At 42.4% G+C, this 23,395-nt stretch overlaps 6 protein-coding genes across 6 annotated transcripts; 4 read left to right on the forward strand and 2 right to left on the reverse strand.

Annotated features, from left to right (window-relative positions):
• Positions 1-857: 857 nt before the first annotated feature.
• LOC132195710 (uncharacterized) lies at positions 858-5,691 on the reverse strand. The gene is made up of 6 exons (XM_059617879.1): positions 5,534-5,691; positions 5,096-5,293; positions 4,034-4,476; positions 2,018-2,541; positions 1,136-1,420; positions 858-1,077 (listed from the first exon to the last, which is right to left on the reverse strand). Exons 2-6 carry the CDS (start codon positions 5,288-5,290, stop codon positions 992-994), a joined length of 1,533 nt encoding a protein of 510 aa, XP_059473862.1. The 5' UTR covers positions 5,291-5,293; positions 5,534-5,691; the 3' UTR covers positions 858-991.
• A 173-nt stretch (positions 5,692-5,864) lies between these two features.
• LOC132195803 (uncharacterized) lies at positions 5,865-12,756 on the forward strand. Its single transcript, XM_059618014.1, has 9 exons — positions 5,865-6,011; positions 6,071-6,220; positions 6,654-6,940; positions 9,158-9,275; positions 9,610-9,819; positions 10,680-10,910; positions 11,319-11,602; positions 12,172-12,334; positions 12,384-12,756. Exons 1-9 carry the CDS (start codon positions 5,870-5,872, stop codon positions 12,593-12,595), a joined length of 1,797 nt encoding a protein of 598 aa, XP_059473997.1. The 5' UTR covers positions 5,865-5,869; the 3' UTR covers positions 12,596-12,756.
• On the reverse strand, positions 12,689-22,616 carry LOC132195805 (adenylosuccinate lyase). The gene is made up of 9 exons (XM_059618016.1): positions 22,360-22,616; positions 15,373-15,576; positions 14,938-15,062; positions 14,722-14,879; positions 14,139-14,290; positions 13,635-13,852; positions 13,368-13,548; positions 12,998-13,174; positions 12,689-12,944 (listed from the first exon to the last, which is right to left on the reverse strand). The coding sequence occupies exons 1-9, from the start codon at positions 22,483-22,485 to the stop codon at positions 12,855-12,857; spliced, it is 1,431 nt and encodes a 476-aa protein (XP_059473999.1). The 5' UTR covers positions 22,486-22,616; the 3' UTR covers positions 12,689-12,854.
• Positions 16,205-17,683, forward strand: LOC132195809 (uncharacterized). Its single transcript, XM_059618022.1, has 4 exons — positions 16,205-16,288; positions 17,065-17,141; positions 17,234-17,392; positions 17,449-17,683. The coding sequence occupies exons 1-4, from the start codon at positions 16,273-16,275 to the stop codon at positions 17,623-17,625; spliced, it is 429 nt and encodes a 142-aa protein (XP_059474005.1). The 5' UTR covers positions 16,205-16,272; the 3' UTR covers positions 17,626-17,683.
• Positions 18,127-19,420, forward strand: LOC132195807 (uncharacterized). The gene is made up of 4 exons (XM_059618020.1): positions 18,127-18,277; positions 18,641-18,743; positions 18,798-18,968; positions 19,082-19,420. The coding sequence occupies exons 1-4, from the start codon at positions 18,216-18,218 to the stop codon at positions 19,403-19,405; spliced, it is 660 nt and encodes a 219-aa protein (XP_059474003.1). The 5' UTR covers positions 18,127-18,215; the 3' UTR covers positions 19,406-19,420.
• On the forward strand, positions 19,602-21,150 carry LOC132195808 (uncharacterized). The gene is made up of 3 exons (XM_059618021.1): positions 19,602-19,754; positions 19,808-19,978; positions 20,663-21,150. Exons 1-3 carry the CDS (start codon positions 19,686-19,688, stop codon positions 20,891-20,893), a joined length of 471 nt encoding a protein of 156 aa, XP_059474004.1. The 5' UTR covers positions 19,602-19,685; the 3' UTR covers positions 20,894-21,150.
• Positions 22,617-23,395: the final 779 nt, after the last annotated feature.

Here is a 23,395-nt window from a genome sequence, read left to right on the forward strand (position 1 = left end):
GCAAAAGATAGTCTGTCATGACTGTAATTTATTTCCCAATTGTAATTGTTATCGCAACAACAATCGAGCGCGATAAAAGATATAGATACGGTTTTAGGGTTTACAAAAACTCCTGTCAAATTAATTTTGGTATCTTGATTTTTTTAATTTTCTTGTGGCAAGGTTTAGAGCTTAATGTGCATCAAGGACCCTGGTGAAAGGTCAAAATATGATTATGAGTTTTTTTCTGTAAAATTGGGCTCTGAATATGTCGTTTACAATTTTTAAGCGTCAAATTTTTAAAGGAAAGAATTTCTCGATTTTCAAAAGTTTCTAATGGACGCTCAATGTTGAAACATTGAAAAATTCTCACCACACCAACGATTTTAATTTTAATTGTCGTTTTCTGACTCTGGACGTGCGCAAGATCAGAGATATAACTTATTTTTCGTAGGAAAAACTTCTAGAGAATCATTTTATAGTGAAATTTATAATCTTATTTTTCAAACAAAAAATGCTGTTTAGTTTCTCACTTTTAACTACATCGTTTAAAAGATGGCACAGCAATTTGTTGAGCGATAGCGCGCGTTTTAAATCTCAATTTAATTAAACATGCATCCGGATGAAAATATTTTTGATGAACAGAATCAATTTCATTTCCTTATTACTTAGAATTTGAATACTACATCATGTTCCTGAAGAGAAAAAATGATGATTGAAATTTCACCATGTTGTAGGTCAAATGCCAAAATTAGTAAAGAGTGGAGGAAAATAATAAAATGATATAAATTTACGTGCCACAAGTTAATTTTATACCAAAATTAAACAATTTACAATCAAAACTCATACTTTTTACATTAGTTATGATCGTTTACCGACACAGTTCACCATTTTTCAGACTCGGTGTGGTTAGCTCTTCTCGTTTCGTTTAATAAATTCACTGCTGAAACCGGAAACACTCAAGCCAAATCCACATTTTGCCCAAATGACAATCGTGGAGCCGGAGCAGACTTTATGTGCACAAGATTCGCCAATGGGTGCGATTGCCGACGCCCAGGTGGAAGGGCAACCTGTGCAGGTTGATGACCTTGTCGTTGACTGCAAAAAAAGACATTTACGAATAAAATTGAATTAAAAAAAAATGTGCATCCCTCACCATAGACGAAGAGCTCAAAAAGCTGTGGGTCTTCCGAGGGCTGCAGGTACCACAGCTGCTCAGGGGAGTTTCTCAGGGTGGACAACTCAGCTTGCTCAGGTCGCCGCAGCTGCAGGTGGAGGCCGTCGGCGTTGGTGAAGCGGGCGACGCCCCTCGCGTCCAGCGTCAGGCGCAACGCACCCTCCAAAAAGCATCTTTGCTCGGCCAATCGTCGCGCCCAAGATGGCGCCTCTGAAACCACCCGATCGCAATCCTCCGCAGCACCCTCAGGGTTTGCAAGTATAGCTATAAAACAGGAGGTATTTAAAATAAATGAAGGTGCAAATTTGAAAAATTAAACTCCAACTCTTATGTAAAGGATGAATTTTAGCAAAAAATTCTTCCTTATCAATTTTCCCATATATTAGATCAAAATTAAAAAAAATGCATGTTTCCTTGCAACTTGCTCTAACTATAATTATTATTTTAATAAATGATGTTGCTTTAATTGAAAAACGAGGCACCTCCTCAATGCGTTGCTTTGTGAGTCAGTAGTAGTTTTATATAGCAAAAGCAAATATCGAGGAGTGCAGAAAGCAAGAGTATTTTTCTATTTTAGACGTTATTGTTTTTGGAAAAAACTAACCAAAAAAATTCTCCCTACAAAGAATGTTTAAAATACATTAAATTTAAAACGAAAATTTAAGCATCAAAAAGCGGAAAAAACGAAACTAATAGTATTTACATAAAACATTAAATTATCAACAAAAAAAAAATAAAAAAGTTATAGTTATTTTTTAATTCATAATAACTATCTGAACCATCGAGGTATTTCAACTAAAACAACAATCAACTGTGTGAAAATTCCGTTTTTTTTTGTCTATATTGAAATGTCACGCATACCTTTACCCTGAACAAGTCTGACAAGGCTGGCGGCGCCATTTTGGAGGCCGAGTTCGCGCGTGGCTTGGGCGTCGACGGCCAGTCTGGCGCAGCGGGTGACGCCCAGCGAGCGGAAGAAGGCGAGCGTCGTCGCGTCGACGCTCAGTTGACGCTGCGCCAGAACGAGGGCCTTGAGCGCGGGCGGGTAGGCCGTGTCGACGGCGTCGGCCAACGACAGACGCACCGCCTCGAGCCACGCCCCCCGCAGACACGCCCCCATCGTTTCCGCGCTGGCCGACGCCCGGACGTCGTCGTAGGCGCGGGCGACGGCGTCGGCCAACGGGACGCAGTGCGTCCCAAAGTGCTGGGCGCTCGCGTGCTCCTTCACGTACGGCAACGCGTCCAGCGTGGACAGACGCATGGCCACGCGCTGGCAGACGGACGCGTCGGCGCCCAGCGCAGAGTGCAGCGTCAGCGCCGACTGGCAGTAAATCTCGAAGCGGTGCAGCAACAACGAGCTCAACCGCGTCACGCTCACCGCCCCACTGCAAAACAAGCAAAAAATGTATAATATTTTACTGACAGCGTGAAATAAAATTAAAAACCATTTTAAACTTGGATCGGGCTTTTGAGCCATTTGTTTTTGAATAAAAACAATTTTTCTGCAACGAGGAAAAGCCCGATCGCTTCATTTCCATGATCATCTCCTCGAGTGTCAACTTCTTATCAAACATTTTAAACTTCATCAGTTAAAATTACAGCATTTCTTGTACGTCGACTTTTATTCACTTTAATATTATTTTTGCATTTTACTTCTATTTATTATTGTTTATACCGGTTTTAGGACAAAAGAGGCAAAAGACAGGCCTGTGAAGCTTGGATTTTAATGTATATTGATTTTTAAATTTATTTAGACTCATTAAACTTTTACTACAATTTATTTTAAATTCTAGTTTGACCCCTTTTTTAAAGGAATATTAAAAAATGTAATCAGAATAAAATGCTTAATTGGTAATAAAAATTAGCAAAATTAATTGAAACTCCCATTTTATCAGCTAGCTGCTTTAATTTGATTCAACTTAAGGTTATACTTTAAATGATATTTACTTAAAAAAAAAGATTCAACTAAAATTAAATAATAAAAATAATTCAAAGCGATTCTAAAAGACAAGGAAGAAATATCGCCCTGGGGCTTTATTGGGTAAAAGTTAGCAAATTGAAATAAAACGACTATTTTATCAGATGCTTAAACTTGATTCAACTTTAGGTAATTTATAAATAAATAAATAAATAAATGCCTTGATATTTACTTTTGAATCTAGTTTTTTACTCAAATTAAATGAAAGTAATAATTAAAAGCGATTCGTAAAGCCGAGGAAGAATTTTCGCCCCGGGGCTTTATTGGAAAAAGTTAGCAAATTGAAATAAAACGACCTTTTTATCATCTGCGTTAACTTGATTCATCTTTGGATGCTGCTTTGATATTTACTTTAAATCAAGGATTTTACTCAAATTAAATAATTAAAATAATTAAAAGCGATTCTTAAAGCTGTGGAAGGTACGGCAAAAAGGATGTTTCTTTAAATAATTTTGCCAAATGTAATTTTATTTACTTAATTTATTTCCAGGATGATCTTTGACCTGTAATGCCTTTTAAGTTGTAATTAAAGGAGGTTTTCCTATAAAATAATAATCGAAATAAAATAGGTTTTTGTTGCATTTCAAGTTCTTTGACATTCTTTAAAAGCTACTGAACTAAAAATTGTCTGAAAATAAGTAAACCTTTTAACCGAAAATTCCAATGAAAAATAGAACTGAACCGGTGATTCATTAATAAACACATTTTGAAAATAAATTTTCTAATTATGCCCAAATAAATTTACCAATTTAATTAAATTTCTCAATTTTTGCCAAATAATTCGAGTTGTGAAAAATTCCGAATACAGTTTATTTTCTTACTATCGTTGCAGATTTGGGGTCACGCTCGAGTCCTTATAATTATATTTGAAAAGGGAATAATTTATAATTATTTTGTACCTCTTGATCTGTGGCACGAGTCGGTTGATGATCATGTCGACGGCCTCCTGTGACCTGCCGATCTGCTTGGCGACGAGCAGGGTTTGGTTTGTGACGCCGCCGTCGTGTTGGCGCTGCAGGTCGGCGACGAGCAGGTCAAGGAGGCGGGCCCGTTCGGCGCCAACGTTGGCAAGCAGCGTCAACAACGCGTCCTGCTCGGCGTCGACCATCGCGTGCACGCAGCAGCGCAGCATGTGACGCAAGACCTCGTGCACGCTGAACGCCAGGTACGGCTTCGTATCCAAGATGGCCGCTGCGCGCAGTTCCTGCCAAACGGCCGCCACCGCGCTCGCCGATCCGGCCGCCTGCCCAAACGCCAGCAACGCGCTCACGCTGCGTCCGTCCTTCACCCAGGGGTGCGGAAACAGACGACGCACCACGCACGACGCCACCAACGGCTGATCCTGCAACAGAAACAGAAATTATGAAAGTTTCAGAAATGGATTGCGTGAAATTGTGAAAACTTCTGCTCACAGAAATGTAAAAATGATTTAAAATGTTGTAATAAGTGCCACAATCTAACGCAGTGATGCTATTTTTCACTTGTTTCTTTTACATTACATTTATGCTAAAATTTCAAAAGAGAAACTGATAATTAGAAAATAAGCTGAGTTTCTATTACATAAAATAAAAAATAATCTAAAACTTCCATGAAAAGTTGCACAAATTTAAAAAGATTCTTATTTTTTCTGATGTTATTTTGTTCTATTTATTCGTTCTACGCACCTTGGTATTTATCAGTAATTATATAGCATGACACGTGAAATATTTAGACTTTGAAACACCATAATTATCGCGTTTAATAGCCACTTTTATGATATATCCAATATTTCATATTTCTCCAATTTTTTTATTGCAATGTGACGTTAATGCAGTTAACAACTTTTTTTTCAGCCACAACATAAGATTCAAAATATTTAAATACTTCGTTAATTATTGATAATTTTGGAGACGGAACGTGGAGTCTGGGCAATTTTTACCAAATTTGAGACTAGTTAATAGAAAAATAAAAAAGAAACAAGCCTGTTTTGGCACCGAGGCAAGAAGGAGTTTTGCGGCGTCTTCGATTTCAGGCGGGACGACGGTGAGGTCGGTGCCTGGCGTCGTCCACTTGGTGTTGGCCGTGCTGAGGAGGCGCTCGAGATCTGGCAAAGGACCGCAGCTTTGGGGTCGGCCAAGCGCCAAAATCGACAACATCACCACAAAAACTTTGCTCATTTTCTGCGAAAATCAATAATCAAATTAAAAAAGCAAGTTTCAATTAAATTAAAACATGGTGAATTTCAATGGCAAAAAAAAAATGTACATTTGTTCCCTATAAACTTGCTCCAAGGAAAATTAGCAATTCAAAATGTATTTTTATCTTGCATGTGAAATTTGTCCGTTTTTATTTATTTATTTTCTATTTTCCAAGGTGCTGATAAACATGCACAATTAAATTAACAAAAACTAAGTATATACCTATTTTTTAGTGCAGAATGAAGTTTCCTGGAGTCCTGCAAAGGTCGTTGTTGCCAAAAACGCTGAATAATTAAGGTTCCGTCTCTGATCGTTGATAGCTGTGGGGATTCCTGATGTGAATATTTTTTTGCGTCAGTTCCCTCAAACATCCTTTTTACTCAACGGCCTGTAAAAGAGTGACAAGTTCCACACACATTAATTTGCGCCTCTTAAAAAACGAAGAGGAGAAAAAACGGCAAAGAGAATCAAACCGGTTTTTCAGGTGCGACCTTCTGCCCTGCCAACTCAGGCACGCGCACGTTTTTTTTCCTCTTCTTTCCCGAGAGAACAGTTTAGATGCGTGCGTCGGATGGGTTGTTGTTGCTGTGGTGGTGCTCAGGGTGGACGGTGGTGGCCACCCTGACGGCCGAGTATGTGCTGCGGACCATTGGCAAGGACGAGTGCCAGGTGCCGGAAAACGAATTCCTCGCCCGCCCAGGTTCACAATTATTTGTTGGAAATTTTACATATTTTTTTGAAGACAGAAAATTTTTCAAGTTTTCAGCGACGGCGACAACCTGAGCTACGAGGGTTGCGGCCTGGTGGAGGGAGGTAGAGGAGGGGCGACGCCGCCCTGGCGAGTCGTCCTCGGCCGCGACGACTGCGACGGCCTTTTGCTCTCAAGACGCGCCATCCTCGTCCACCAAGGTATAAGTAAATGCACATAAATTAATTAAAAAATAAAACACACATACACGCACGCACACACACAAATTTAATGCACAAAAATAGCTGTTGAGCCATAGCAAAATATCTCTACTTCAAATAGTTCACGAATTCTAATTTAATCATTAAAAATAAAATAATATTTTTCTTCAAATAACTAAAACTTGATAAAAAAAAACTGCCTGAAAGCTGTAAATAGTGTTAAATTTACTGAAATAAACAACACAATTTATTCATCGCCTTCTTTTGTTTCTGCATTTAGATCTATAGAAAAGAAATGAAACTAACAATAAGAAAAGTAATACAAATAGAAATAAAAATGAGCAAATTGTAACATTGTTTGTTATTGAATTATTTGAGTTTTTAATTAAGTTTGAATTTTCATTTAATTCAATTTAATCTTAATAAATTTCAGAGCCATTCAGTCTGTGTTCGCTGGAGGCCCGCGCGAAGGGGGCCGTTTCGCGGCCGCTGGAGGCCCGGATGGGGAAGTGCGTCACGGAGAGGGGTGGGGAATGCGAGGGGTACGTGCGCAGGGTGGGGGCGGTGCGGCGGCTCGAGGCCTATCCCGCCGACCAGCTGTACCTGCTGCTGCTGGAGAAACCCCTACCCAAGGGCTTCGAAGTCCCATCGGTGCGGCCCCTCTGCCTCTTCAACCGCGACAACCTTGCAGACTCAAAGCTTCAATTCCTCGCCGGCCTCGTGAGCAGCACATTTTCAAAATTTGAATTTTTCTTTTTATAGCATGCAATTTCCTGACGTAAGAAACTTGAAATGCTGTTTTCAATTCTAAAATTAATACTAATTTTTGTTTCAACAGTCGCTAAAAATTAAGGAAAATTTGGAATTATAAATTTGTAAAGAAAAAAGGAAATATCCTAATCAAATATTATTGTTTCCAAAATCTCTTAATATAATCACACGAAAAGTTTGACACCAAACAAATCACCAGTTCTGAAGTACACCATATAAAAAAGCACTGCAAATGCCAACCAGTTTTCAATAGAAAATTCCTTTAAATCCCTGCTTTGCCAAAATAGAAGTTTTTTCTTATAAAAGGTGATTTATGACAATTTCTATTAAATAAAATTTGTGATTATGTAAATGAGGTGAAAAAGTGGTAATGTTATAGTACGCGCGACGTGTTTTTTCATAAGTTGGCAGCACTTATGCTCCCATGTAAAAGTATCACGTCGCGCGTTCGATAGTGGTTTTACGTCGCGCATACAATAATGGTTTTACGTCGCGCGTACAATACTGGTGGCGGTGTAATTTTTAAGGAAACCGATTTTATTTCCCGATCACCACGGAAACCTCTATAGCATGCGCGACGCAATTCTTTTCCTACAATCTTAATTAAGGGGACTGCTAGGAAGAATAGGGGCCCTTGGGATGGGTTCAGAATGGGGCAAGACGACCTCTGGAGGGCCGTGCGCACCCTTATAGCAGGCGCGACGTATCACTATGGGACGGTCGAAAAGCGAACTCTGGAGGGCGCTTTTCACCATCGTCAGAGGCGCGACGCATGGTTATAGGACGCGCGAAGTATGCTTATAGTACGCGCGACGCACGGTTATAGTACGCGCGACGCACGGCAAATTAATTAAAAGGTGTTGCACGCGGCCGGAGTTGTGGGCGCCCCACTAACCGGCAACTCGGAGGTGGGCAACCCCCAAGATTAATTTTTGCAGAAGCCGCGAGCGAGGGGTGGAGGCGCAGCGAGGTCGAGGACGTGGGGAAGGCCGTGCGGAGGGCGAGGACAAAAGGGCGGCTGTGTTCATGAGGGGGCTCCGCAGGAGCCCCCTCACGATCCCCGCCCTTTTGTCCCGCCCGGAGCCGGCCTTCACCATGTTCTCGGGCGAGCGCGCCTCCAGCCCGAAGCTCGCAAACCCACAACGGAGTTGCTTTCAAAAGGAATTGTCTGCAAAAAGGGCTTAGAATGCAAAAAATGTGGTGCCCACAACTCCCTTTGCAGACAACACCTTTTGTGGGCAGCTCCGTTGTGGGTTTGCGAGCTTCGGGCTGGAGGCGCGCTCGCCCGAGAACGTGGTGAAGGCCGGCTCCGGGCGGGACAAAAGGGCGGGGATCGTGAGGGGGCTCCGCAGGAGCCCCCTCATGAACACAGCCGCCCTTTTGTCCTCGCCCTCCGCACGGCCTTCCCCACGTCCTCGACCTCGCTGCGCCTCCACCCCTCGCTCGCGGCTTCTGCAAAAATTAATCTTGGGGGTTGCCCACCTCCGAGTTGCCGGTTCGTGGGGTGCCCACAACTCCGGCCGCGTGCAACACCTTTTAATTAATTTGCCGTGCGTCGCGCGTACTATAAGCATGCGTCGCGCGTACTATAAGCATGCGTCGCGCGTACTATAAGCATGCGTCGCGCCTCTGACGATGGTGAAAAGCGCCCTCCGGAGTTCGCTTTTTGACCGTCGCGCGTCCCATAGTGATACGTCGCGCCTGATATAAGGGTGCGCACGGCCCCCAGAGGTCGTCTTGCCCCATTCTGAACCCATCCCAAGGGCCCCTATTCTTCCTAGCAGTCCCCTTAATTACGATTGTAGGAAAAGAATTGCGTCGCGCGTGCTATACATGTTGCCGAGGTATCGATGGAATAATCGGTTTCCTTAACAATTTCACCGCCACCAGTACTGAGCGCGCGACGTAAAACCATTATTGTATGCGCGACGTAAAACCACTATTAAACGCGCGACGTAATGCAAGTGATGCCAACTGAAATCAGGGATTTTGGGAAACACGTCGCGCGTACATTACCGAAAAAGTTATATATTGTTGCCAAATATTGTGATTTTGCTGTCAATTTCGCACGGAAAAGACATTTTGTTAGCACTTATTTGTAGATATCATTTTTGATAGTCAATCAATTTAAGTGAAGTAAAAAATGATTTTGTGAAATTATGTCAGTTGGCAGGGTCTGGGAAGGAGGTTGGCGTGGTGGGAGTGCGCGAATGCATGCCCGAGCGGATGCTGCAGGATAAGTGCCGCCGCTATTTGTTTGCCCTCTGCGTCGCTGTCGATGAAGGTGACAAAGTTTTTTTTTAAACAGTTCCCACCCACCATTCGTGAAATTATGGATATTTCGTCTTTTAAGTTACAAAATCAGGAATTTAATTATCTTAAATTTTAATTAACTTTTGAGGTTTTCGCAGAATATAATTACTATACTATTATATTATATACTATATAATTAATAGTTGCATGATGCTTTCAATTCATAAAATGACTGTCAATTTCTCAATCTTTTTGTTATATTTTCATATTTGGAAGCTCAATAAAGAAACGCCATTTTTAGATAATATTTGGGGACCTAATTTTGTTAATATTAACAATTTTTTATATAAAATTAAATATTTCAGGTTTTTTGGAGGATCGCAGGGCTTTGGTGTGGGTGTCGTCCGAGGGTCGTCACTTTTTGAGGGCCGTGGCCTTCGCCAACAGCCGCGACGTCGTCCACTCGCGCGTCGCCTTCCACGACGTCCTCCGCCTTGTTGACCCCCTCGTCCGCCTCGCCCCCGACATCCACCGACAACCGGAAGCACCACCTGTCCACAACCAAGTCCAATTTGGTCAGTCAACATTTTTTTTTCTTAATTTCATATTCAATTCATTTCAATTCATTTATTCTCTCGCAACAAGTCGCATATTATTTGATTATATGCTGACAATATTGAGAAACAATTTAATTTGTTTGGTTGTTGAAAATTTTTACACAAAAAAGTGTTCTGAAAAACAAAAAACGTGGCTCAGCCTCTTGGTAAATATTTGAATTCAATGAACTTGGTTAGTTTTAATCAGGTTTTAATTCAAACTTAATATTTTCAAACAAAGAAATTTAGACGAATGTAAGACGGAGTCTCAACTACAGAATTTTGATTTTCTCAAAAGTTAACAGCTCTTTTAACGTTGAAGTTGTTAAATGAAAAAAATCCCTTCTTTAAAATTCGAGAAGTTGAGTCAACCTGCCTGTCTTACCAACCCCAACAATTCTTATATGGTGACACAATTGCTACTCATCCTACTTTAATGAAAATTCCTATGTATTAAAAAATTTAAATGTGTGCTTTAAATTGGAAAAATAAGTGTATCAATAGATTTATGAGATTTACAAAAACTGCCAGGAAATGCTCGCTATGATCATGCTCCTCATTATCCTGAATTAAAATCATCAATGATTTCCATGGATTTTCAACACAGTATAGGCTGAGCCATTTCTAGTTTTCGGAATATTTCGTCTTGTATTGAGGATCCAGAAAATCTTCTTCGCTAGCCATAAGAATAAAACTAATAAAAGTGTTGATTCAATTGCAGGTTAAATTAATTTCTTTTATATTTGAAAGGAAATAATGCCGATTCTTTATTAAATAAGTCCAATCGTCTTAAGTGCCAAAATCCTGTGATTTTATCGTTACTGGAACAATTTTTGCAGTCTTTTCCGGCGAGAAAGAGCATCTGAGTTTCGCGAACTGCGGCCTCGAAAGTGGCGCCATCCGATCGCGGCGGGACGTCGACGAAGTGGCGACGGTGGCGCACGTTTTCGGCGGACGCAACGCCGAGCGCGGGCGACACCCTTGGCACGCCCACCTCGCCCTGGGCCACGGCGATGGCCACGTTCTCAACTGCGGCGGCTCCCTCGTCTCAGACAGACACGTCGTCACAGGTCACTTCATTCCATCAACATTCTTAGTTTTATTAACTTATTTGCAACGCGACACAAAAACAGTACAGTATTCTTACTAACTTCAATTTCTCACTGATGGGAAAAAACTAAAACACAATTAATTGCAAAAATTATTTAATGTAAATCTAATTCATATAAAAAAGAGACTCGTATTATGTGTTTTTCAGAAGTAATTACAGTGTCAGGTTTACAATTAATTGGCAATTTTCTTCAAATTGTTTTTTTGCTTATCAAAGAATGTGCGGATATCTGAGTGGTCTCTCGCTTTCAGAAAATTTTAAAACACGTTTTTGATTTGTATTCAAGCTTTGCAAAATCAAAACAATACATTCACAATTATTAGTTTTAGCAAAAATTGTGCCAATAACGGACATGTTTGTTTTGCAGCTGCGCACTGCGTGTTCGTGGAGGGGGTGTTGGCGTCAGCGCGAGACCTGCACGTGACCCTGGGCATGTGGAACGCGAGCGACCCTGAGGAGGCGTGGCGTCAGGCGCAGGCTGCGTGGCGCGTCTTTGTCAGTGGCGGCTTCAACGCGTCGGCCGGCAACTTTGCGCACGACGTCACCGTCGTCGTCATGGCCACGCCCTTTCGCTTTACTGCCCACGTGCAGCCCGTGTGCCTATGGAACGACGTTGCAGACCTTGACCGCGTTGCCAACAAAACCGCTACGGTTCGGAAACAAAAACGCAATCTTTATCACTCGTATCTCAGGTTTCTTGAGAATCATTCAAATACCTTGGAACTTATTCCAAAAAGGGAAAAACCCGGCAGAGCCATATATATGCTATTGAATGTCTTCAAGTTAAAGTTGTAGCAGTTTAAGTGATCAAAGTTATGCAACCTGCTGGACCCACATGTCCAAAAAGTTGCATAGTTTGTGTATACAGCAATTTCTTGTGTTAAACGTTAGTTTCAGTTTCTTCAATTTAAAAAGACTTCAACGCCCAATTTTTTAGGAATAGTTTATATCCTGGAGGGGGAGTTTCAATCTCTTAGAGCAGTCTTAGAGTAACAAGAATTTCTCAATTTCAACCTTGATTTATTAAATAATGGTTGGTAATTAATTAAGATATTTCGATTGAATTTATTTTTTGTAGTCGTTGATCAATAAATGTCAAGAGTTTTCATTGCTTAAATCAAATCCAGCCCATATTGTATCCAAAGTAGCTACATTTGACTTTTTTCTGAATGCATTTGAATTTCAATTTGGACAAATGGCATAATATTCTTTAATTGCAGGTGGTTGGGTGGGGTCTTTCTGGAGACGGGGGAGAGCGTCCAGCGGTGCTGCAGAGGGCGGAGCTTGTGGTGCGGTCGCACCTAGACTGCTTCCTGCAAAACCGACCCTTCTTCTCGGGCAACCTGCAACCTGGGATCAACTTCTGCGCCGGCCACGCCAACGGTCAGTTTTTCCCAACATATTTATACTTTGCTGACTTTTTTCCAATCAGGGACGAGCGTGTGCAACGGGGACAGTGGTGGGGGGTTGTTGTTGCGTCGCGGCGCCCGCTGGTTCCTGAGGGGCGTGGTCAGCTTTGGAAAAGCGCGACCTTTGCTGACGGGCGACGAATATCACCTAGAGTGCGACCCCCGATTCTACTCCCTCTTCGCAGACATCGCCACCTACATACCCTGGATCGCCACCCTCATCAACAGCACTTGATCAACTTCACCCACTCCTCAAAAATTTTGAAAGCAAATAGCTAAAAATAAAAATATAATAATACATGTTTTTTTATGTGAATAAAAATATTGATTTAAAATTCCTTTGATTTACATTTTATTCTCCGATACAAACTGAATATTTCTTTCGTACGTACACCATTAAGAATGAAAATTAACTAATAAATTATTTTTCATCTTCAACCCACAGAGTTCTTGAATAATTATTTCCCACCTAACCAAAAAGGCTACTTTGGTTTTCAAACTTTGAGCTCCGAGCTAAGCGACTCGATCTTGCCCTTGTAAAGGGCGAGCACAGGGCGCACCTCCTCCTCCAGAAACTCGGTGACCTGCGCAGGAAATCATCATTAAAAGGGTTTCTCAGGGAAGGAGGTGGGGGTACCTGTTGAGGGGCGCGGCCGACGAAGGTGGAGGGGTCCAGCAGGGCGTCAAGTTGGGGCAGAATTGGGGCAAAGTAGGCGCACCCTTTGACCCTTTCGACCAAGTCATTGTCTCGCCCGTGCTGCTTCACCTCTGCGGCCGCCTCCTGAGAAAACACCCTGATCTGCTCGTGGCACTCCTATTTCAAATAAATTTCATATTTAATAATCTTATACCACACGCATCATCAATTTTAAATATAAAATGCTTAAAAATCTCATTTAATTCCTAGCGATTGTTCTTTTTCTTTAATTACTGCGAAAATTCCTAAAAATTCAACCTTAATGCACTTCCCCTACTTTTGAGGGCGAAAGAGGGGAGGGAGAACTGACCTGGCGGTCGGCGCCTGCGCGCACCATGGCCATGATGATGTTCTCGGTGGCCATGAAGGGCAACTCCTGTGCGATGTGGCGCTCGATGACCTTTGGGTACACCACCAGACCCTGGGTCACGTTCAGCAGGGTCAGCAGCACGGCGTCGGCGGTCAAGAAGGCCTCCGACAGGGTCAGCCGTCTGCGATTTAACCATTGAGAAAAATTTTCAATCTGGGTGTTCTCCGACTTGGATTGCGAATCCAAGATGGCGGCCGTTGTGCTCACCTGTTGGCGCTGTCGTCGAGGGTGCGCTCGAGCCACTGGACGGCGTGGGTGTTGAGGGCGTTGGCCGGCAGGGCCATCAGGTGCCTGGCCAGGGCGCAGCACCGCTCGCTGCGCATCGGGTTGCGTTTGTACGCCATGGCCGACGAGCCGATCTGGTCCTTCTCAAACGGCTCCTCCAACTCCTTCAGGTTCGCCAGCAGACGCAAATCCGTGCACATCTGCACAAAGTACCACAATCAACCAAATTAATACACATTTTCATAGTAAAATGAGGTTTATTTTGGTAATTAAAAACAAAATCGCAACATTTTTTTAACAGAAGCAATTATTGCGATTAATAACAAAAAATCAGGGGAAAAATATACAAATTCACTTTGGTTACAGAGAAAGAAATTATAATACTTTAGATTTTATCTGCGAATTATTCAAATTTTATAAGTGAAAATTTTAAAAAAACTGATAGATATTTTTCTTAAAATTCAATGTTTTGAAAAATAATATGACCTTGTGGACGGAGGCTCCTAGAGCGGCAAGGGCGTTGACCACCTCGACGTCCTGCTTGCGCGTGTAAGTTTGGCCGCAGATGAGGAAACTGCGCTCGAATCCCGCCAATCGACACACCAACTCGTCCAGCCGCTTCACCTTCTTACCGTCACCTGTAAAAACACAATTTTTAATTAAAAAGTAAACCAATATACATTTCAATAAATTTTGTTTCGTAAAAAAGTATGAAGAGATGTTTAATATGAATTCTAAAAAATAAGTTATTTTGAAACCCCCTATGACTCTATTACTGTTTTTATTTGCAAATTAAGTAAATATTTAATTTACTTCTCTCTAACATTTAAAAAAAACACACATATTAAGGTTTAACACTTGTGTGATTTTAAATGGAGGTTTAAAACTCCAACAAAGCAAATTTATTACTTTTACTATTACTTTTTTATTACTTTATATTATTTTTAATGTATTTCCAGAATTTCATTGAAAGGTACCACGTGGTTTTCCGTAGAATCACTTTGAAGATTTTTATTTTTTAAGTTAAAACGTAAAGAAAATTTTGAAAAAATACAAAGTAGTTTGTTACCATCAAAGAGTTGGAGGAAGGAGGCCTGGGTGCCAGTGGTGCCCTTGGCGCCGCGGAAGCGCAGCTCGGCCTGTACGCGCCTCAGGGTACGTTCGTCCATCAGCAAGTCCTGCAGCCAAAGACACGCCCTCTTGCCCACCGTCGTCATCTGCGCCGGTCTTCAAAAGGAATCAATTAAAAAAAAAAACAAAAGAAACTGAAATTTGGCTTTGGTACTGGAAGTGGGTGAAGCCGAGCGTGGGCAGCGTCCGGTGGGCGTCGGCGAAGCGCGCCAGCTGCGCCACGCAACCGGCCACGCGCACGCGCACCAACTCCAGCGCCTCGCGCATCACCAACAGGTCCTGGAGTTTTTCAAATTATTAATCATCGACTTTCTTTTTCATACAAAATTATTACTGAAAGTAAATTTGTTTCAAGCATCACGTTAGAGATTCAATTGTGGGTTTCAATTAAAAACTTCATAAATAATAAGTTAAAAGTGACATATTTTATTGTTAATTTAAATAAGAAGACCAGAAGGTAAAATTAAAATACAATTTTTTAAAATTTAAATTTAAGATTTCAAATTTTCATAAATTTCAGTTTGAATTTTCAGTTTTGCTAAAGCTTCTCTATATCTGAGTTGATTTAACAAAAAAGTGTGAGGCTCACGGTGTTGTCGGTGATGAAGCAGGAGGTGGCGCCGAGGTGGATGATGGGCGCCGCCAGGGGGCAGCACCGGGCGAACGTGTGCACATGCGCCATGACGTCGTGACGCACGCGTCGCTCCTCCTCCCGCGCAAAATCAAAGTCGATTGCGTCCACGTGCGCGCGCATCTCCGCAAGCTGCTGCTCGCTCACTGACAGGCCCAGCTCCTTCAAACAACATATTTCATAATTTTAATTTCAGATGAAACCACGCTTGGAATTTGACACCAAATGCTATAATCTGATGTTTTTGGTACAGACGCTTTGATAAGATTCAAGAATCAAATCCAATGATAACGATTTAGAAAAACTGTTGCAGCATCAAAGAATCTCATTAATTTACTATGCAGGGAGGACATAGTTTTAGTGAAAAAAATCGAATCGCAAGATATTAATTAATTTCTTTTCAAAGAATGGGAAATAAAGTCAGAAAAAATATACAAATCTTAAAAAGAATTTATTCTCAAATTAATACTCTTTATATTCTTTAGGTAAAAATTTAATTATCTGACCTAGTAATAAAAAATTTACTGTACTGGTTTAATTAAAAAAAATATAATAAAAAAGTTTAATGTCCCTAGTGTTGTTTGACTTAATTTGAAGATTTAGGATCAAAGAAAACATTGGAAAAATTGTATAAATCGTGAGAGAGTTCAATGATTTTTTGTCCACCGCAATTGCCAAAAACAAATCAAAATTTGTTGGAAAACATGCTCGGCGCGATAATGTGGAGGGGGTTGGGAGGGAGTGAGCGAAGCCCCGCGGGTGTCCGAGGCACTTCTGCGTTCTTTATCGACGCTTTATCGGTTCAGTTTGGGTTTGGCCACTGAGAGCGACTAGTGCCCGCGATTTCACTTCGCCTCGATGCCCGAGTACGCAGGTGAGTTTCGGCCAAAGGTGTCGCACCTTAAAGGTTACGACACTTTTGAACGTGAAATTAGATAGGGTTCTCTGGCCAATCGATGCAAATGTGCACGTGAGGGGATTCCTCATCGCGGCCTCTGTTTATTCGCGCACACTGACGTTTCATTTACTTTTGCATAACAATGAATTATTCATTTTGAAGGGAAAAATTCCAAGAATGATTTTTTTTTATCGATCTTGCTACTTTCGCTTGTTATTTTGATATTTTTTCAATTCGGAGGAAATATTTTAGAATAATAACGCAGGCTAGCTTCGATTAATAATGATTAAATAAATTATCCTTTCTCAAATTTTGCAGGGCTAAAATTAGTTGCTTTTTATGCAGCAGAAAATCTTGACTGACTATATTAAAATAAATATCAGACCTCAATATGTTATAAAAATATTTGATATTAGCAATTAATTTCCTTTGAATGACTTTAAAACTAATCAAAAGGCCCCGTGAATCATATTCTAGGTTTATTATCTAAATTTTTTTTTTGGATCATCTGTCGCTGGCGAACGTTTTTCTCAGAAAATAATGTTGATTCATAGTCTGAGTTGACCATAAAGGAGTGATTTCAGTGATAGGTTCATTGTTTACGCTGATTAATGAGAATTGATGAGGCAGGTGGGAGGGAGGGGGGCGCAGATAATTTACAACTCGAAGATAAGCAATTCGAGTTTCATCGCAGAGAGTGTCGAGGCGCAGGAGCAGCCGGTCGGTCCAATTCAAACCTTGTGTTGTTGCAGTCGGCGAGAAGGACATGGCGTCCAACATTCTAACGCAGCTCAAGTCGATCGTCTTCTGGTTTAAGGTGGCCGAACTGGTGAGTGCAGTTGACCTTGTATTCACACTCTCAAGGTCACGAGATTCAACGATTCGTCTTGACCGTTTACTGAAGGATTCAAATTTTTGCAGGTGTTGAACATCATCATTATCGCGTTGGTGACCGAGGGCGGCTACATCGCCGGCACGAGTCGAGCGTTCGTCGCCCTGGGCACGCCGTACGCCTTCATCATCATCAGCTCCCTCATGATCGCCGGCCTCCTGCTGGACGAAGCCCTCTCCAAGAGGATCGTATGTCCCCTTTCTAAATCACCAAAGACCAAAATCTAAAGATTCTCGCTTTGCAGACGATGGTGTTGTCGGCGATTGGCGGCCTCTTGTTCGTGACCGCCGGCGCGTTGATGATCGACTACTGGGTCAACTGGCCGCACTTAAACGATCTCACCATCGGCGGCGGCATCCTCAGCATCCTGCTGGGCCTCCTCTTCTTCGGCGACGCCGCCTTCACCCACTTCAAAGCCTGACCAAAGCACCCCCTCACCCCCTGTTGCCCCAACAACAATAAAAACTTTTCTTCTCGTCCGCCGATTGTTGAGTTTGACAAAATGACATTTTTCATTTCTCTTCAATTTTTCAATCACAAGTCGCCCTTCGCTCTTAGGAACCAAGTTGGAATTAGGTGGGATTAGCAAAGCGCACGAGATTCCTCACGGATGACGCGCCGTCCTTATCTTATCTGCACCGTGCGAGGCCATAAATCCTTTTGATCGGTTATCGGACTAAATAAATGCACCGGGACAAAATGATCCACTTGCCCGTGACTAACGATAAAGTACATATTCTGAGTAATTTACAAAAGGGTCGATTCTTCAATTGACTAAGAAATCTGATAAGATCGATATCAAATTTGAGCAAAGGGAGGAAATTTGCTTCACTGCTCGAAAACATTTTTATTTTCGGACAAACTAGAGAGTTGTGCCACATCGCGGCTATCGATGAACGACGTCAGCGATTTCGTTTCACCGGCCGCCCGCCCTCAAGATAAGATAAAACGCACAGCCCGACGCAGGTAGATTCTGCACTGACTCGGGAGAGAGAAACGCCGACTCGAGAGATGGAAAAGGAAACGAGTTTCACGACGGCCGTCGACGCTGCGCCCCTCGAGCCCAGCGAGCGGTGAGTTCAAAAGGAACACCCTGATCGCGAATCAATTTAATTGCAAGCACGTGATTGTACTAATTTTCGATCGATTTTACTGTTTGGGCTAATTAGTTGTTAAAAAGTGCCGGATGTAAACACTAAACACCTTTTCAATGGCAAATACATCGCTAAAACTAAAATAAAGATTTAGAACAAAATCTAGTGACTCTTCAGGTCAAACGCGCCACTGACCGTTGTCAAGGGATATTAAAATTAAATACTCTCCCCTATAACATAATATGCAACAGGATGAAGTTAACATCCAATTTAATTCACAAATTGAGGTGGTTTAGTGATGTGTAATTTTCTCTAATCCAATGTCTTTTGTTTTTTTAATAGACCGGTGTCGACGGCAGAGGCGACAACTGTGGTTGAACGCAAGACGCAGCAGCGCGTCAGCAAACAGAGCAGACCCTACGTCGCCTTCAAATTCGTCGAGACCGTGAGTTTCATCAATTCCTGAATCACACCAAATTTGTTTCCTTTCTTGCTGCAGGCGTTCTGCGTGATTTGCGTGGTGGCCGGAAGGGAGAACTGGCCGGCAATGCTGATCAGGGGCAACCTGCACTTGGCGCTGCAGCCGCTGATCGCCGGCGCCACCTTCCTCGTCTACTGCCCCCTGCTGCTCCTCTCCTACGCCCTCAACAGGCCGCCCAGTCCTCTCCTAGTCAGTTCAATTTGATTTTTAAGAATCTCGAAAGAATTTTCCCTCTCTGAAACTTATTTCAACCCTTTATTTTGGTTGAAAGCTAATTTGGTTCTGGTTGATTGGCGTCACAGATGGCGTGCATGTCGGCCCTGGGCAGCGTGTACTTTGTGTTCACGTCGGTGACAGCGGGCGTCTTCTGGACGGACCTGTGCTGGTTGCTCGAGCAGCCCGAGCCGCCGCCCATCCTGGACCTGGAGCGGCTGCAGCAGCTGCTGGGGGCCGTGGGGGCGGACCCGGACCCCCGACTCGCGGCCGACCGCCTCCTGCTGCACTGCATGCTGGCCACGCCCACCGCCGCCCTCTTCCTCGCCGACCTCATGCTCACCCTCAAGTACGCCATCCTGCGCAAGAACCCCCGGGACGCGCCGACCCTCCCCTCCGCCCCCCTCTTCTGACCCCAAAGACAATGAAAAAGAGTGGAAAAAAATTATAATTTTCTAACGAAATGATATTTTTCCAATTTGTATGAGCACAAATGTGACAAATAATATGCAAATAAAATTTAAAAATAAGGAATTTTTCTTTTGGTGTTGCAAAAACTATTGGGCAATGACGCGCATAAATCAACAATGAAAAATGACAAGACTTTGACGAAAATGGCTGGTGTTATCGCAGCGGCTAATCTGGGGCGATAAGACTTGTTCGATTGCAGCTTTCGAAGGCAGTCGTGGAGAGATGGCCGGTCGGCGCGCCACGCTGTCCGCCTTCAAGCGGCCGCTGCTTCTCTGCAAACTGCTCCTCCTCGTCCGTCCGTCCTCCTTTCTTAAAACCGTCAAAGTAATTTGTCCATTTTGCAGGCGCTGGTGGGGGCCGTGCTGGGTCTGCACGTCGACGTCTTCCCCTGGGTCTTCCAACTCGGCGGCCACCATCAGGCGCTCCTTGTACACGCGGCCGCCGGGGTCGTGACCGCATTGGCCGCCCTAGCCACAGTCGCACACCTTCTCCTCCAACCCCTACCACCTCTCCTCGTAAGTGCAAAAACTAGAATTTAAAAAAAAAATGACGTAATTGGCGAAACCAACAAAATTAGAGCGGTTAATTTTTATATCTTAAGTAGATTTTGAAATTTGTTAAATGGAGCTCAAAACGGCGGTGAAATATATAATCCCAGTTAATGGAAAAGATATTAAACAAAATATTTAATTCAGTCTTTGAATAAGGAGTTGAAAAAGAATCAACCTCTCTAATAGTTTTCATTAAAATTTTGTAAAGCGTAAACAAAACATCGTTCAATAAAAATTAAATTTCAACGCAATCATTCAAATATTTCAATATAGTAGGGAAATAGGTTCTTGAGCAATTCATTTGTGATCGAGACGATTGCATTGGTTTGATTTTGCCCAAAATTAATTTTACCAACTCGCAGGTTAGGCAACTTCAGGGCGTTCATATCCCTTACTTTCAGGAATAACATTGTTAGGATATTTATAGCGAGACAGATTCGATAAAAACATAAAAAGGGTCGTAATTTTTTTTTTCATTCCTAGGGTTGGAACGATATTTTCAGGTTGGCCAACCATCGGGAACGGTGGTGGGGGGTTAAAGGACTCCTTGTAAGCAACGTTTGCTACAATGTTGATTGAAATTTTCTATTGTCATTTATGTAATGTTGAAAAGACAAGAATTTATGACTTGACCTATCGTATTCGCAGGAGAGCGCGTTCGACGTGGTGGGGGGTTGCCTGATGTGCGGGGCGAGCGGCGTGTTGTTGTCGGCGTGGGTGCGCAGGGCGGACGCGTCTGCGCACGACGTACTGCCCGGACTTCACGCCGACGGATTCCTCGACGCAGACAAATTGGCCACCGCAGGATTCCTCGCGCTCGCCGCCGCCCTGCTCGAGTTCGCGCAACCCCCGCTCGCCCTCTGGCTCAGACCCTCCTAACCTGCGTTGACCTCCCCAAATCGTCGATCAGACTTTCTTGAAGACTTTGCTTACCTGAAAGCAAAAAAGTGATTTGTTGAACATTTCATTATTTCTTCTGTTTTAGTTATAAATTTGAATTTCTCTGCAACTGTTTTAATAGTTTTGTAATTTTACATATAAAAGTGTGTTTTACAAGAAGTTGTTTTGCCATATATTATGAACCATGATTTAAATGTGTACTAAAATATACAAAAAGAAAATCAATAAAACTTAAAAATTAAATTTTCAAAGCAACAAGAAATCATTTTGATGAAAAATGACAAAAATATTGTAATTTAATTTTTATTTATAGAGACAAAATTTCTTCAATGAGTCAACTCATGCTTTGTGAAGATTATGCAATAATGAGTATTCAAATTTTCAATGAAATTATCGCTTTGAAATAAATATAAAATGATAGGGGGGGGGGGGGGGGGGTGAAATTTGGTCACAGATTAATTTCTATTTCAAATTTTGAATTTTTGAAAAGCTTTTGTGTGTTCTCACAAGTAGGCCACCTCATCTGTCCGCCTCCAATTTGGTTGAAATTGGTACAATTAATGAGCTAGGCATGGGTGTGTAGAGGCCGAGTCTTACCGAATTTCGTGCTAATAGCCCCTTTTGGAACCGTTTCTGGAGTTTTTTTCTTTTGATATAGGCAGCCCGCGAATCCAATTTGTCAAGAAATTGCCTAGATTAACCCATTTCAGGTGTTTTATGCAAAATCTTGACGGACAGGACCCGCGGGTGGCCTACCTCAAAAAACTTTAGCCGCCTGTAAAGCGGCCAACAGGGGCTGTTAGAACGAAATTCCGTTAAAATTGATCATTACACGTCCCAGCCTAGCCCTTGTACCAGTTTCATCAAAATCGGAGGCGAACACATGAGGTGGTTCCCTGGTCAGTATTTTTCTACTGAAGATTATACCAGTATTAAAAATTTCATTATATGGATCCAAAATATCATCTCAAATTGAAAATATGCAGTAAAGATTCCGACGAGTTCATCGTTCTCTTGGCTCAGAATATCAGAAAATGCTCAATGCTGCAGATAATTTGTGTAATTATTTCCCTCTCACGCTATTTATTCTTCCCGTTTGTTTTTCTTCAAGACCAACAAATGCAAAGTCCACGAAAATTTTACAACATTAAACAGAGCCATTGAAATTTATTCTTAAATTTTACGCAATTTATTTCTTAATCTGGCTGTGCTGAACGCAAAGTGGGGCAACGACAACAACGTTGGAGAGGTCAGGTCACACACTTTGCGTACATCAGGGTCTCAACTGTGATAATGCGGGGGTGCCAATGCGGGGTTAAAATTGCTCTACAAAGTTCCATTCCGGAATGAAGCACAATTTTTTGAAATTGAATAATATTCAGAATATTGCCCAAGTTTCATTCCGCGTTTCGGGATAATCTATGCGAACGTTCGGCATTTTTTACCTTTTGTGCGTGGGCGAGGTGGGTCCAGAGGGTGCGCCAGGTGGAGAACCTCTTCTGGTCGCTGAAGAGGAACTGCATCTCCTTGGAGCAGTAGCGCGACGACAGCGGCGACTTGTACTCGTCCATCTCGTCCGCCGTCTCTGCACCGACTAACTGCCTCAACCAAGTCCCTCGGCAGAGGTCACCGACCGGGTCACGTGGCTCGGGGGCAAACAAGTCTCGCGAACCGACAAACAAGAAACAACACAAAAGAGAACGTAGCACGAAGCCGACTGAAAACAACAACACTGAACAACACGAACACACGTGGTGCCGAGGGTGGGCAGTAAGGGAGGGAGAGGGGCCGAGGAGGGCGGCCGGCCAATGGGACGCGCGGTGCCTTGATACCAATCGCGACTCCTTTTCTTCACCCCTAACACGGTGGCGCTGCCAAGTGGCCGATGTTTCGAACCAATTTCAAACCTCCAACCTTGCCTCCAACAGCGCGGCGCGATATCACGCCGTCCTCCCCCCACGAGCCCTCCCTCCGCCGCAGCCTTTTGTTAATTCTAATTGAATCGGTTTTGTCGGTGTCAAGTGGCACGACAACAAGCACAAGCCTGGGGTCAAAGGGCTTTAAGCCCACTTGGGAATCAAGTAGATAATCTAATGTTTTAATTCTGGCCATTATTACAAGCCGGCCCCTACGCAAATAAATTTTTCAGATTAAAATTTAATTCGGATATAAAAATTATGATATAATTTTTTTCCCTTTGCGCCGAATTATTGATCATTTTGACCTAATATTTGAAAAAAGGGCTTTTAAATAGATATCAAAGGAATAATTTAATATTCCAGTCAATGCTATTTTAAATTTAATTAAAACGTACTACTATTTATCTGAGCGCAAAAATTTTTAGCTTCGTAAACAAGACAATGTTGCTATCAATCACTTTTATTTAAGAACATGTTGCACATTCATTACTTTATATAATTATCGATAATTATACAAATTAATGTCCGTATTGTCTGTACAACGATTTTCTTTCTTAAAAAA

The sequence above is a fragment of the Neocloeon triangulifer genome, unplaced genomic scaffold, assembly GCF_031216515.1.
Source record: "Neocloeon triangulifer isolate White Clay Creek 2 clone unplaced genomic scaffold, ASM3121651v1 ptg000010l, whole genome shotgun sequence".
Classification (NCBI taxonomy): Eukaryota; Metazoa; Arthropoda; class Insecta; order Ephemeroptera; family Baetidae; genus Neocloeon; species Neocloeon triangulifer.